The sequence below is a fragment of the Catharus ustulatus genome, chromosome 8 (assembly GCF_009819885.2).
Source record: "Catharus ustulatus isolate bCatUst1 chromosome 8, bCatUst1.pri.v2, whole genome shotgun sequence".
Lineage (NCBI taxonomy): Eukaryota > Metazoa > Chordata > Aves > Passeriformes > Turdidae > Catharus > Catharus ustulatus.
Genome location: NC_046228.1, coordinates 20,639,935 through 20,656,076, shown reverse-complemented (window position 1 = coordinate 20,656,076; position 16,142 = coordinate 20,639,935). Strand labels below are relative to the sequence as shown.

Sequence of the window (16,142 nt, the reverse complement as noted above, 5' to 3'; positions counted from 1 at the left end):
GTCCGCCCGCCGGGCCAGCGATTGGCCGTGGGCACGGAGCAACGCCCCAGCCTCCGCACGGGCGGAACCACTCGGTCACCGCCCCACCGGGCTCCCTCTCAAAAATCCTGCTGAGGAAAAACAGCAAAGCAAGGAGCAAACACACTTCTGCCAGAGCAGCAGATGTCATGATTGTTTCAAGTAATTCACGTGGAATTAAAGGAATCACGGAATGGGCAAGGCTGGAAAGGACCTCAGTGGGGCACCTGGTCTAACCTCCCTGCTCAAGCAGGGACGAGGAGCACATTCCACAGGATTGCATCCAGATGCTTATGGAATATCTCCAGTTGATATCTCCACAGCCTCTCTGGGCTGCTCCAGTGCTCGGGCACCTGCACAGTAAGGTTTTTTCCTCATGTTCAGGTGGCGCTTCCTGTGCACCAGTTTCTGCCCGTTCCCTCTTTTGTTGTGCAGCACCACAGAGAAGAGCCTGGATCCCTCCATCCTTTTGACACTCTCTACTATAGACATGGATGAGGTCTCTCTCACCTGTCTCTTCTCAAGGTCTCCTGCAACTGTATGGAAACTCTTCTTGGTGCCTCAAACTCACATCACTTAGCTCTCAGTCCCCCATTTCTCTCCGTTACATTACAGCTGGGTCTCCCTTGCATTGTTCCTACTGTTCCTTCCAAGAAGATACTAAAACTGCTGCTTCTGAAATGGCAGCATCATTCCCACAGACTCATACTCACTGGTGGAAAAAACTGTTGTTCCCAGAAGTTTATTCCCTAGGTTCTGGAAGTCCTCAGCTCATCTGGCAGGTTCTGGAGTGCTTATGTCCCCACCTGAAAAAGGCAGGCAATACAGAAGGCACAGGAACATTCCAAGCGCTGGAATACAAACAGGTCTCTCTACACAGAAGGAGGGCCAAGGCAGATGCAGAAAACCGAGGAGTTAGATACTGAACACTGGGGACACAAAGCATGCAGATGCTTGCCATGGAGCAATTCCTGAATATGCCATTTACCACTGTATGAGGAACAGCTGGAGTCCTCTGACTTCATACAGAACACTAAATAAAAAATGCTTTTCTTTGCAATCTATTTTTTTTGGTATTTTAAAATTTTTTTCCCCACAGGAATGAAATTTGAATTAAAATATATTAAACCTCCTAGACATAAAAGCCAAAGCAAAGCACTCCCCTTTGCCTCCAGTAACTGGAGGGTTTTTATTATGTCAAAACAAGCAAAAGAATTGCTCAAGTAGTTGTAAAACCTGGGTGCACCTGAAAAGCATTGTTTCCTTTCTCTCAATAAATAAAAGAATTGGAAAACCTTAGCACATTTATCTCAACCTTAGAGTAGACATAAAAGGTTGGACAAAACCCCAAACAACTGAATTTGTGAAGCTCACCATGCAGCACTATCAGGCAAATATAACTGTTCAGATTAGTGCAAATTTTCAAAAGTAAAAATAGAAAAAGGTATTAAGTGTCTCTGTTACAGCCTCTTATGTAAGACTGCTCTTTGCCTAGTCAAGGAAGTTAATGAGACTTCAGAAATTCTGTTACCTTGAGCTAAACATCACCAGACCTATACCAAAATATTCTCAATGTGGTTACTAGAATTTACTGCATCTGCTGACAATAAATTCTGGTATACCCAATTCTATAATTATTTTTGTGTTACTTTTAAAATAGTATATACTTTGAGTCCAAATTAAAAAGTATGAGAAGACATGTTCAAGTAAACAAAGTATTTTTTTAGCTCTCTTCTGGGAGTAAATTTTCATCTCAAGGTACAAATTCAAACACTTTCTGGAAATTCTGAAACATTTTGGTAAGTAGGATGTTTCTCTATTTCCATTTTTTTTCTGAAAAGACAGGAAACAAGCTACCCTTGGAGCTTGACTACCAGTAGAGAAGACAGACAACAGGCTGACACCTTCAAATTAGGCCAGAAGGCTTGCACTGTGCAACTTTGAACATTGGAGATTTTGAAAATCCAAGACAGGGACATGAAATACATTTCAGTATTCCCATTCATGTGAGGTTCAGCTACTCCTGGTTTTTCCTCCTTTAGCTACCCACCTTTTCCTGCTGCACTTGCCTTCTACTTGCCTCCTGCAATGCCTAACTAGATCAGCACAGAAACAGTACCAAGGAAAGACAAAAGTACTAGGACTTAAGAGAAGCTGAACTTCACTCCCTGTAAATCAGCCTCCCTTTTTCCAAATTACATTAGCTAATGGTGGCAGCACCTTCAAGTCCTTTCACCTTCAAAAGCTGATTGCTCATTTAAGTAATTCCAAGAAAAATGAGGTGGAGGAGGAAGGGAGCCGGAGAAATAGAATGGCAAACTACACAAGGAGAATTGTAATAGCTTCCTGTAAGTTACTGCTGTCTGCATTAGAACTAATTTTTTGGCATCAGTCCGGTATTGGAGCATCAGCCTAAGAGATTCCCAAGCAGACAGAATAAGGTACATGATGGTGTCTGTGCACACCATGCAGGGATGTCTGAAGCAGGACACCATTTTATTATAAAACATTATTTTTAATATTACACATTAATTTTAAGGGAGAATTTAGAACTACAACAGGGCTGTGTTATTTGACAGCCAAATGTCTCTACAGCCTGTATTTCGTACAGCTGATAGCACCAACTCACTAATGGATGGGACAGAAGTCCTGACTTTACAGGGACAGTCAGAAACAAAATTCCCTCAACAGTGAACCCCAGAGATATTTCACTGGGAATCCTGAATGTACAACTGTAAAAACCATGTAAGATTTTAACTTTCACTTATTAGCATTTGCAACTTCTTTCCTTGTATTGACACATTGAAAGCTGAATCCTAGCATGTGTTTCAGCTGGTCAAAACCAAAATTAACCACAGACCTTAAACTATTAAAATTAGATTTGAAAAGAATATATATCACAACTGAATAAGGACCACGTATGGTGCTACAGTGAATGCTATGCCACAATTAAATACAATGCTAACAGTGCTGTGATAAAATACACCTTTTAAAATGACACTGTTATCTTAAATACCTCTTTTTAGGTATGATGAGATAAGAATTTATACCACTTATTTTTTACTTTCTAGTGTAGTTATGTAAAACCTCCAGATACTGCCTAAAAATCAGTTAGGGGATGAGGCTAAGAAATCAGTTGTACTGGGGGAAAAGCATAGAGTTGATATCCATGTATTTTTGACTGCCTGGATCCAGCTTTCAAGTAAATTCCAGTATATTCACACAAATTTATCCTGAATACACCAGTTCTTCTCATACCAGTTCATAATGCCCTCACCTACCACACTTTATTCTCATCTGTCTCACCCTTAAACCAATTTAATTAGAGATGCCTTAAAATGTAAAGCATTTCCACTTTAACTTGAGTAGTGAAACTAACCACTTTGCTAAGATTCCAGGTGGCTCACACTCAACTCCTTCCTGCTGAGCTATTGTGCTTGGACAGTATTAGCACTTAATGCTCTTATTAGCACAATGCACCCATGCACTGACAACTAGACGTGTCACATCCCATCCCAACTCCCACACCAGCCCTTATCCTGTGCTATATCAATCAGATCAGCTGCCTTGCATTTTTCTGTCAACCAGAGTAGTCCTGAACTGCCATTCCTAATCCCTAATTCCCAGGATCTAGGAAATTCAGCCCATTTCCACTGCAAACTACTTTATTTGCCTCCTTATTTGCTTGGAGATACCATAAAGTATTATCATATACTCTGAGCCATTCCAAGATCCCCAGAACAATCTCTAGCTGAGACACCTGCACATTCAATGGGTCTTTTCTGCAATAAAAAATGCATTTAACAGCACACAAATTAAGATGCTAGTGGTGTCAGAGCTCTGGAACAAACCCTGCAGCTGCATTCCTCTCCATCCTTCCTAATCCCTCTGCAGGGCCATATATCTCTCACTGCCAGCTCTGAGACAATGAACCATAAAGAGAAGTACAGTTTGTTAAAGTCTGACGCAAGCTTTGGCTCAGTTGGTCATATCACTAAAAGGATTTTGTCTCTGATTAATTTCAGCCTGTCAGGAGAGGTCTCTGGGCAGAATGAAGGAACCTGCCACCCTCTATGTTGCCAATTAATACAACTTCCCAGAAGGTGTCTGGAGATCTATCAATAACCTTAATTAAATGCAACCAAATAGATGACAACTAACGATTAAGGGAGTGGCTCTCTTGGGACCATGGCTGAAGAGTGTGTATGGCAGGACAGTAAGTGAGGCAGACGGCTGCTTGTCTAACAGCAATGCCTGTTAAACTGATGTCCCTGATGGCTGAGTTCCAATTAAATTTATCCTGCTCCCAGTAATTTAGAAGTTGTTCTTCCACACCACTTAAAACTATCCTCAGTCAAAGTGCAAGAGGGGCATTTCTGCTGATTCTTCAGCTGCTGCTGCACTTTGCAAACTATTCCAGAGCAAGTAGCTCATTCTCCTTTCCCTCTAAACATGTATATCCACTGTTGCTTGGGTCTCATTCTACTTAACATTAGAGAGGAGCCAGAGATCTTTTAGTTTGAAAATTACTACAGTGACTGAAATTAAAAAAAAGGCAACTCTTTCTGAACTCCTTTTGAGTTCTAGAAATCATAATGTTAGGTATCAAATCAATATTCTTCAGTGAGGTTACATACTTCCTACAAATTGCAGTCCTTGCTAAAGGACAGAAAACACAGACTACTAGTCCAGTAAATAAAATAACTGGCTTCTAATTGAAAAAATAGGCAGCATGTGGTATCACAGTTTTGGCAGAAGAATGAGAATTGTGGCTTGTCCAATCAATGCAATGCATTGGACTGCTAGATTTTAAACCTTAAGTCAGCTATTTGTTTCTCATCTCTCACCTCTCAGAGGGCATAAATTTATTCTAGCTTGTCAAGTCAATTCTGAGACACAGTATCAATAGAATTTACTGGTGTTTCATGTGAGCAGTAATGAGGAGATATTTATTTTTAGAACATTAATGCCAGTGAATAAAGCTATCCTGACAGCTTTGAAAGCCTCTCTCTGGTCACACAGTAAACAGACACAATGAATGACAAGCAGTGAAGCCACTCACCCTAGTCTGTAGGATCCTGCCAAAGCGTTTACATGGGTAATCATCTTCAATATTTGCTATCTTTAATTCCTGATTAGTCTCAGTTTTTATGAATACGGATACCTGCACTGTAAGAACATGATGAGGACAAATGTTGAATCTATCAGGTTCAGTCTGAGTATCACATAGCCTTCAGTAGTCACAATATGAGTGATGACATTCAGCCACCATCTCGCTGGTTTGGATTGAAAGCAGTGAGAAATCCAGTTAGCAGCCAAGAACAGAAATCAGGAACTTTTTTCCAAAATAATAATAATAATGCTGTAGTGACCTTCTTCTTTGTCTTCATGCACACTTACATTAGTAGAAAGACAACTAGGAAGGTAAATTGAATTCACTTTGGCTACAACTGGCAGTATATGTTGGCACTATACAGCAATCCTTTCAAATGCATTATTAAGTAAATGAACTGCAAACTCTTCAAGGGTATGAGATCCAGCTTCTCCTCCTGTGTCCTCCAAATAACAGCAGAGAATAAAAGCAAAGCCATGGTAAAATGTTTACTCAATATTTTGTAGTCCTTGCTGTGCAGAGCAGTAGATGCTGTGAAGGTCGGTCAGCAGCCCTGAACACAACTGCAAACACAACTCTCTGTCCAGCTGGGCAGGATTCCCACCTCTCCTGTCCCTGCAGAGTTTGCCTGGCAGCTACACAAAGCATTCACACCATGCACTGAATAAATATTCTAGCCTTAATTCTTCCACACCATACATATAAAGTGAAATAAATTTACTGTATTAGTTGAGGCATCACACCCAGTTTATAAATCATGGAAGTATTGTGACATAAAGGAGATGAAAGCTAGTATGATCTATTACTACAGAGAAAAACCACTGCAGATACAAAAGAAAAATGGCTTGGGTGAGCTTCATAGCTAAGAGTGGTAGCTAATACTCGTTACCTTTTGAGAAGCTCACCTCCTCTAAGACTGTAAAAAATATTTAAACCTAGTAAGACACTAAAAACTCAGGAAAGAAAGCTATCAAGTCACTTGTGACTCAACTACAAACTGGAAGTTGTACTTTGAAAACCAGACAAAACCCACAGAATATCTGTAATAAAGTTACTTTCAGATCCATACTCTTTTCATGCCCACTTCAAGTAGATGACAATCAGAAATACTCATGCTTGGGAACAGTCATCAAGCTCAAAGCAACAGCCTTTTGTAGTAGACACAGAGCAAAGCAACAAGAAACCCTGCAGGACTAACAAAAGAATCTTGTTGGCTGTTGTTTGTAATATACAGAGTATAGGAAATACATAGTGGTGAAGGAATACTCAGCTGTGAAGAATTAGCAAATGAACAAATCAGGGCCCCAAGGAAAATATTTTTAACCTACTTTGGTAGCTACTCTTCAGCTTGTACCACCACATCTTCAATGCTACTGTTAGTTGAGAACATGCTCATGCTGCTGAGCAGGAAGACAAGACAGGGCTTTGGACATCACTCATCAAGGACTAACCAGATGCTGATGCACATATTTACACTGGTACACTTCCTCCTGTTGGGAAAGTGCATTTAATGTCTAATGTCTAATTTTGGCAACACTAGATAAATGATAATAAAGACCTGGAAATTATTATAAATCCTGCACTTCTGAAAAATTTAATTAAATTACAGGATAAAATAGTAAAAGCAGCATGTGCCAGTACCTGGTTCTTATTTTTATGTTTAGTACAAAAAGCAAGATCACAATTTCTCCTCCTGGCTATTCCACCAAATACTTGAATAAGAAAGTGTTTTGAGATACAGCTAATTAAGAGAATTCAGTTCAAGAAGACTATTATTTTCTATATAGAAACATGAAATTAAGTAACTGAAGGCATTAATTCAAACAATTTACTTAAAAATCATTAACTTGTTTAGTAGAAGTCAAGATTCAGAACTAAAGCAGCCTTAATTTGTTTTATCTTAATATACTTCTCAAGCAAGTGGCCTCTTCAGTCCTGAATACACATCTATAATTTTTTATCTGATTTGAGTAATCCAGTTTAACAATTAACTGAGATATATTCTCTTAGGTATTCATGTCTCCTGAATAACTGAAAAAAAGGAACTTAAACTGATAAATGCCTTTTAGCTGAAGAATCACTTGTTACTGTTATTAGAGAAGAGAGACAAAAAAACATTCTTCTCCTAAAAGCAATTAGGTGAGAACAGTGTACAGCGTATGCATTTTCTACATTTGTAAAAATCCAGTGATAGTCATGGGTCTGAAGTCTTTGCTGTCAAGGTGCCCTGATTTTAACATGGCAATATTGTTATGTCACCTGAGAGGCAAACATTGAGATGATCAGTACCTATACTGGTATTACACCTGCAATACCATATCTATAACATCATGAAGGGGAATTTGAGGGGAAAGAAGAAGATATTAAGTGATCTATACTAAGTGTTCATGCACTAAGCAATAGATAGTGATGTAATTAGGGAGAGAATGTAGAGTCACTGCTGTTCCTAACTTCTACTGACAGACATCAGACTTCCCATAGCAATGCACAAACTGCCTTACAAAATCAAATTACACAACAGACTGTAGACTTTCATTACCAACAATCTGTCTTAAGCACAGAAACTCTGGCTCTTTAGTCAGTAGTTAACTTCTGAAGGAGGAGAAAGAAAATAGCATTATACCATTAGAGACATCACTGCAGTGTGGCCATATTTGCCTGTGCTTTTAAACCTCTGATGCTGAATTAATTAGTTTCCCTCCACTGCAAGATAATTATTTCAAAAAGATACCCATTATGGCAGGGAACAGTGGAGTTTATTTGTACCTGTAAGCAATACAGGCTATGCAGCAAGGAAGATCTATCCACATGGAACTCCTGTCACAGACCAGGATCACAATGCGTTAGGGTTGGTAGAGATACAAAACCACGGCAGTGCTCCTGGTTCTGATCACCCATTTCAGCATACAAAGACTTGTATCCAAACTGCAGAGACCACTGGAAAGGCACCGTTGTTAAAATGTATTTGTCTTTACAGAAAGCTGCATATACTCAAAAGGAAAAAATCCAAGGTTTCTGAATTGCTAGCATTAAGGCAATAACAATAAGCCAAGATCACAGATTTCAGATGTGATAGAAACTTAAAAGAACTAAAGCATAAAATTTTATTTTGTTCTACACAATACCAGGTAATACACTTTCTGGTGTGAGATACTTTGTTGAAAGTTGCAACTTAAATAGTTCTCCCATCCCATTGTACATATGATCTGCTAAGTCATCAAAAGAGGAAAATTAGGCAGAGAGTTAAGTGATCTGCCCATAGTTATTCAGTTACCTTGGAAAGGAGGAGTATTTGAGGCATTTTACTTGGGAATAAGACTTTATTGCAGCAATTTCATAAGGCACGATTGCTCTTCACAGATGTGTCTTTTGTAATTCCTTCACTGGAAAAGCCATTTGTTAATAGCAGCTAAAAGTACATCTTTATGAAGAGAATATGTGATTGATAAAATACTTTAAAAAAACAACTAATATTCTGAAGACTTAAAAAGTCCCTGAAATAACTTAGGGCACTTGAGCAAGAGCCTGAAGTCATGTAAGACACAATATAAGTATAGCAAATGCAAAAGGAAAGTAAATTCCTCTTTTGCCCCACATGTTGACACCTGCAAGTCAGGAGTGGCTTCACACCACAGAGCTGAAACTCAAATCAAAGCAGTTGCTAACATTTCCACTGCTGTAATCCAATCATAACAGAAACTTACTTCATGCACCAGAAAAAATCGTCTCTGTGAAAGGCTTTTTGGTTTTGTTTTTTTCAAGGCAAACATTTGAAGTGAGGTAAGAATTCATAGTCTCAACTTTCAATTTTCAAATCAAGCTCTTACAAAGATGGGTCAGTGTTGCCTTGTCCTCTTGAGAAAAATCTCATGCATGTAGTCCCAAAATCTTCCCTGGTGAGACTCATTGTGATGAATCATAGCAGTGAGGGCCTCACCCTGATCAAGGCTCTGCCAATAATCCTGCAGCCACATTTCTTTCCAGCTGAAACAAAAAGAGACACCATCACAAACAATTAAAAAAACCAAATTAGTCTGCATCTGTAATAGCATTGAAACCATATTTTTCTTTCTCTTAAGATAAAAATAGGCCCGGAGATGGTAATAACAAAGAATGTTGTTAGTCTGCCACTGTGTTCCAAGTCATTTAAAGAAACTTGCTTTGAAAATTATCTATAGCAAATATAAACTCACTGTTAGCTTCACAACATTCTAGAAATATCAGCATACACTATCACTATCACGTTAAGCAAAGAGACTAAATTACTGATTGTAGAGAATACAAATTTCCATTAAAATAAAATCTATCACATAGTCCTTATATTATTTTGAGAGTAGCTATCCCTGGCCAGTATGTATGTAGCAGCCTAAAAATCAGGAGTTTTTTTCAGATGATCAATTTAAACAGCTACAAACTCAGGTTACACATGACACAGACAAAGATCATTATATTCCTTAACACAGAATCTATTCTTTATCTCCAGACTACATGGTCAAGTACGGGCTGTCTCTTCTCCAGTGCATATAGTCTCAACCTTTTCATAGTACAGATTACATCACTGAAAACTCTAGCAATTGCTTTCCAGTTCCTGACCACATGGACTACTTCTCCCACTTGTGTCATATCAAGGTATGCCAATTATTTACCTCTTCTCCATTATTTCTGCTACCCAGAAACAAATCACAAATTTTGGAAAAAAGGGCCAAATATGTTGCTGTTTATAATATGTTCATATGAATTACCCAACACTTATTAACTAATATACAAAATTTTTAGCTTCTTCTCCCTCCAAATCACAGAAATAAGTACAGTGTCTCCTGCCTTCCCTCTGTACACCATACACTGCACTGCCTGGAAGCAGATCTCACCTACACTCCAGGAAGGCTGCAGGAAATGCACAAAACATTTTGCAGCACTGAATAAGGGCACATGTTTGGAAAATGAGTTTACTTGCATAAAGTACTAGACCCAAGACTAAGCGGCAGCAAGGAACAGAAAAAAGGAAAACATTTTCCAGATGAACTCTACAGAAACAACACCAAAAGGAACTCCAATATCCAAAGTGAAGACTTCATTGAAAGTAATTTAAAATTGCTGTTATTTTTATTTCTTTTAAGAAAATAATTTCACTCTAATTCTGTAAATTGGGAAAAATCAGTATCCCAGTATGAAGAGGACCATACAAATCACCAGAAACTATCAATCACATATACCTGAAACATTATTATTATGAGATACAGATTTATTCTTCATCCTGGATGATTATGGGGTTCTATTGCAAGAGTCATTCTACACTTGGCAAATCTGATACACTGTTAATGTTTTTTCTCATAAAAAATAATCTGTTACATCAGCATAAAATAGAACTAGCAAAACCACGATGGTTTCACAATTCCTTTATCAAAGGCACACAGGCTTCTCTTTTCCTATGCCACCATAGATGAAAACTTTTGGTAACCAAAAAAAAATTGTCACTTTCTTTTTAGTGTTCTTATAGTTACATTCTCAAACATCCTGCTTTTGGAAAATGAGCCCTTATCAATGAAACAAGCCTAACATTTCTCTTACAAAGATGGCAGTTTGAGAATAACTGGAGATTCTGGTTTCCTCTGAACAGATATTATACTCAGCAGCAGCATTGCAACTCACCATTTTCTGTACAAAGCAGCTAAGAATTCAATAGATTGGAGTGACTGACCACAACCTGATAATACATACAACTGCTTGTTCTACAGCTTTTTTCCTTAAGCTCACTTGAGTGATTTAGAAACCACATCTCCACACACACAGATAAAGGTCTAATAGTGCTCCAGCTACATATACCTACACAGAGAGAGAATCTGATTGCAGCAGCATTCTGACAATTCAGCATATCTATCGACCCTAAAAACAAATTACACCTGGGAATAAGGGTTACAGAGCATGCAAATGTGTAGTGTAACCTTACTGTAAATGGGTATATGCTCTAACAAGCTCCTTTGTTGTCCTCAGAGTTCAGAAGGCTCCAGAACCACAACTCGGTGTATTTATAGTCAGATCTTGGTCTATCACTTGTATCCCTGCTAGATCTGTGTCATTTTTCCACTATAACATCTTTCTAAAGTAACAAAACACTCAATTGACTGGCTCAGTAGGCAATCACCTAAATTGATCTGTTAAATAGCATTACTGTCAAAACTCAGACAAAAATATGGGCATGCTTAGCTAATGTTTTGATGGCAATATTACGCTATTGTTACAATTTTAAGTATTATAATTACTTAGAATTATAAGTAACCATGTTTCCTTTGCAAATAAAAATGGTTAAAGCTTAGATGCTTATCAGATAGAAACCACTGTATTTCACAGGAGATGCCCACGATCATGCCTTAGAAACTATGGACACGTATATTTATAAAGTGAATAGCAATGAATGTAAAAGCTTCCCTGGAACAAGCCTTCCAGACACATCTCATGCTTACAAATGGGGAGAATAACAGTGAGACACAGAAACTTCCATGGGATTAAACTGTAGCTTGAATTATGGACCAACTATTCAAAACTCCCTGCTGATGAACTCTGTAAAGAATGATGGCAGCACCTGAGGTTGCAAGTGGCACTGGCAGCAACTCTGCATGTGCCTTCACAGGTACTTCTCTACTGCCACCTGATGCTCAAACAGAAAACCTATGGAAAAGTAGGAATACTTCTAAACAGCAGGGTGCTGCACAGCACACTACAAAGAAAAAACCATTTTGCTACCAAGACTGAGAAAAGGCATTACTATAAAAACGCTCCAGTAAATCAGTCAACCAACAGAAAACAAGCAACAAGAAGCTACTCAGTCTATTCTCTGTCCTGCACTATCCCTCTTCTAAGTAAGTGGGATGGCATCCTTGAACACAGCCAGAGTTTTGTTGCACAAAACAGGAATAAATCTCGTGTTCTGGGTGAGCCTAATTTCTGCTCTGAAGTCTACAGGAGTCAACCAGACCTGCAGTGAACATTGGCAGCCCCATTCTTAAAGCAGTACTTTGTAAGAAGGTACAGAGCTGTTTTTGCCTCAGGGCTGCCAAGTGCTTTACCATCACTGTACTGGAAAACATCCCTCCCTCAAGCAGAGGCTAAAATAGACAAAAGATAACCCCATTGCCTGAGGTAACAGAGCCTTTTAACAGAATATTGTGTCTCACACTCCTCACAACTGCTAACACCACAGTCCAAGCTTCTTGTTCAGCTTTACACAGTATTAGCAGGCCTCATACACCACCCACAAGACATAACATAAAATGTAACTGGAGAAGTAACAAGAGCTCCTTAAAGTACAAAGAGTTATTAAAGTTACAGGTCCTGTTATCTGAAGCTTTTTTCCCTACAAAAAGCATAATTTTGGCACATTACCTGTCTCCCTCAGAGAGGTCTTCAACACTTCCAAACCCAGGGGTTGGCATAGGACATCCCATGTGCTTGAACTGAGCTATATGAGGTCTGGGAGCTGGAATTTTTCCACGAGACTTCTTGTGTTCCTGCTCCTCTTTGACCCGGGTGTTCTCCTTGTCACAGATGAAGCACTCGAAGCCATTGAGGTAATTGGGCAGAGTCATGTCATTCACACCCCACTCCCGCTTCTCCAAGCTCTCTAACAAGAATTGGTTTTTGATTCCACCAACATTTTTATACTCTAGATACTTCAAATATTCCTCTCCATTTTTGTCCAGGAAATCAAGATACTTAGCCAGCTCTCGAGGGCTGTCAAAATCATCGATAAGAATGATGGAGAGGTTGTTTGGCATCCAGTCCCGCACGGCCGGGGAGCCTCGGTACACCGGGACAGCACCCAAGTGCATGGGACGCCACAGCTTCTCGGTCATGTAGTCGTCACATATGGCATTCTCCAAGGCCAGATGAAACTTGTACCTGGCAATAAAAGTCATAAATTCAGAATCTTCTGTAGTGGCTGTAGAAGTGTCTCTCAGTCGCTCACTGGGGAGCTCACGGTTATGCAGGCATTTCCCATAGGAGTCAACCTAAAACAACAAACAGCATCTTTACAAAGTGATTTGTTCTCCTGGAACTTGCTTTCAGACTCTTGTAAATTGTAGCTCTTGTAAAATTCCTAACTCAGATCAGTTCATAGCTACGTTAATTTAGCTTCATTTTCACTCCAAGTTCTTTCCCTTGAAACTACTCCTAGAGTCCCAGACCTACAAGCTTTAGAGAAAACCAAGTGCTGAGTTTCAAAAGCAGCATTAGCCACACTACAGCTTGAGGGGCGAGGGGAGCACACAGATCCCACCCAAAAATGTATTTATTGCCAGATAAATCAGAAACTGACAAGTAAGGAACAGCATTCAACTCTCTGTCAATTTAAACATCCTCTTTCCACTTAAGAGACCCAGTGCTTTTCCAAACAGTTATTACACATAGCTGCAGCCAGTCTCGGCAAGCTGACAAAATTTTTCCATTTGTTAGACTGAGAAAAATTGATGCAGGAAAAGAATGTCCACAAATACAAGACAACATGCTTGAGCTGGAACCTGCATCATGCTATGAGAAGACAGCAATTTTTAATAAATTCTTTTGCCTTTGCTACACTACTCAGGACATGATGGCCTTACACAATAACTGAATCACGACCAACAGAAAAAACGGAAACCACTGGAAAAGTTTCCGGCAAAGTCTAAAACCAGACTTTTTTAATCAATCTAATACCCTTCACACTTTTTAAGAGAAAAAACGCAGTATGCTTTTTTCCTGCTTGGAAGAAACTACATTTACTTTATGAAGCTACTCACCATCAGCTGTACCATAGCAGTACAAGCCATCATAGAAATAACATGGTCCTAACACAACACACAGGAAAGCAGCAGATTCCCACAACAGAGCAACCTGCCTTTTAACTTCACTCCTATACTTTCAAAGGGGAGTGAGGCTTGTAAAGGGACAGCCTTCCTGTATGCTAACTTGAAAGTCAAGAGATTTCAGCAACTTCTAGCACTTGATCCACAAGGTCCAACTCCACGTCTAACATCTGCAACAGGCCTACCTACTGACATGCGGTGTAGTCTAGATCACGCTTTGGGAAGGAATACAACTAGTTTTTCTGTCCAGCTTGTCAGTCAGCATGCATCCCGTTATGATTCGTGTCTTGGCTAAAAACAAGGACAAACAAACCCCATTAAAAGGAGGCGGTAGAGGGGGGCAGCCGGGTGCTCCCAGCTCTGACACCAGCACCGCGCCGCAAACCCCCCGCGCACTCAGCCCACCTACCTGGATGTACTTCATGAGCTCCCGCACGTAGCGGTCCCTGTCCGAGGGCACATCGCAGTGGGACTGCATGTACAGCACGGGGCCGTAGCCCTTCCGCCGCCACGCGTCCTTCTCGGCCAGGGGCACGGCCGGGGCCCGCAGGTACCCGGTGCCGGGCAGCCACTGCAGCGTGAGCGGGTAGTCGGACTCCCGGCGGAAGGTGGCCGTGTAGTTGAAGAGCCGGATACCGGGCGAGTGCGAGAGCACGTAGTTGTTCATGGGGGACTCCTCGTGGAAGAGTGCCCAGGTCTGGTGGGGCAGGCGGGGCAGCGGCGCCTCGTACGCCCTGAAGTCGGTGCCGTAGAAGATGAGCGCCTTGGTGCGGCGGTGCCCGGCCACCCGCCGGCTCCGGGTGACGAGGCAGGAGCCGCGGGGGCAGTCGATGCGCTCCGTGTCGCCGGGGAAGTGCGGGAAGAGGCTCCCGCTCCACCACAGCAGGATGGGCAGCGCCTTGTTGCTCCGCGTGTCGTTGTTGCCGGGCCCGCGGTACGACGCGGCGGCCACGAAGGCCGCGCCCGGCGGGACGGCGTCCTGCGCCCACCCATCGGCCCCGCACGGCTCGGCCGGGCCCTCCGCGCCCACGGCGGCTGCCGCGCCCCAGGCCAGCGCCAGCGTCACCCACAGGCCCGCGGGCCACCACCCCGGCCCGGCGGCCCCCATGCCCGGCCACGGGCCCGCCCCGCCGCCCCAGGAAGCGGTGCCGGGCCCGCCCCCGGCGGTGCCGTCACGGGGCGGGGAAGGGCCTGGGGGCCGGGCCGGACGGGAGCGGCACCGCCTTCTCCGCGTCTCTCACCTCGTGCTGTCACTGCACCTCGGAAGCGGCTCGGAGCGGCAGTAGCACGGACCCTGCTCTGGCGGCAGCGTGAGCCCTGCTGCAGCTCCCCACCAGTGACCCATTCGCAGCTCCCTCCCAAGCCCCCTGGACACGGGCTGAAGCTGCTGCAAACCTCTTGGCCTCTACCGCTCCTGCCCCCGTCTGTTCTAACACCGGCCCCCAGTACCTGCAGCGGACAGCGATAAAGCGAGCAGTTCCCGGAGGCACCTGCAGAGAGAGGGCTCCTGGACCAAGCAAGCGGTCAGCTGTTAGAAGGAGCACCCAGCTCAGCTCCTGCTTGAGACCATAAAGGGAAGGAACAGAAAGCACCTTTTACTAACAGAAATCTGTTGGGTGGGGTTTTTTTGTTTTGGGGTTTTTGTTGTTGTTGGAGTTTTTTTTGGTTTTTTAAAATATCTATAGGTAGTTTTAAAGCGCCCTTGAAATCTGCCTTTCTATACCAACCTTGAATAATTCATACAGTATTAAAATATTCTATAAATGGGAAAGTGGTTTAGGCTACACTATGTAAATCCAACAGACATATCCTAGAATTACTACTCAGTTGCTCAGTTACGCAATTGCTAAAAGCTTCACATTAACTTAAGAGATAATATAACATTTATGAATTATCAGTTATAATACAGGATATTAGTTAGTAGGGACACAAAGAAGTGTTCTTCAGCTGTGTTAGAAACAAGTTAAAGAGGGAATTGTTTTCCTTTCCTCTTAGTTAGGTGTAGACACTACTTGGGCCTGCTCCAACAGCACCACAGCATCCTCCACACTAAAGTAACAGACAGGCTCTCCAAGGCAATTTCCACAAGCATCAGAACGTTGTGCACAATTTACTCCACACGATTAATGTACAAGATCCACAAGGCCCATCATTATCACACCAGTTCTGTG

At 41.7% G+C, this 16,142-nt stretch overlaps 1 protein-coding gene across 1 annotated transcript; it reads right to left on the bottom strand.

Annotated features, from left to right (window-relative positions):
• Positions 1 to 7,282: 7,282 nt before the first annotated feature.
• On the bottom strand, positions 7,283 to 15,100 carry FUT11 (fucosyltransferase 11). Its single transcript, XM_033066805.2, has 3 exons — positions 14,381 to 15,100; positions 12,512 to 13,137; positions 7,283 to 9,115 (listed from the first exon to the last, which is right to left on the bottom strand). Exons 1-3 carry the CDS (start codon positions 15,077 to 15,079, stop codon positions 8,968 to 8,970), a joined length of 1,473 nt encoding a protein of 490 aa, XP_032922696.1. The 5' UTR covers positions 15,080 to 15,100; the 3' UTR covers positions 7,283 to 8,967.
• Positions 15,101 to 16,142: the final 1,042 nt, after the last annotated feature.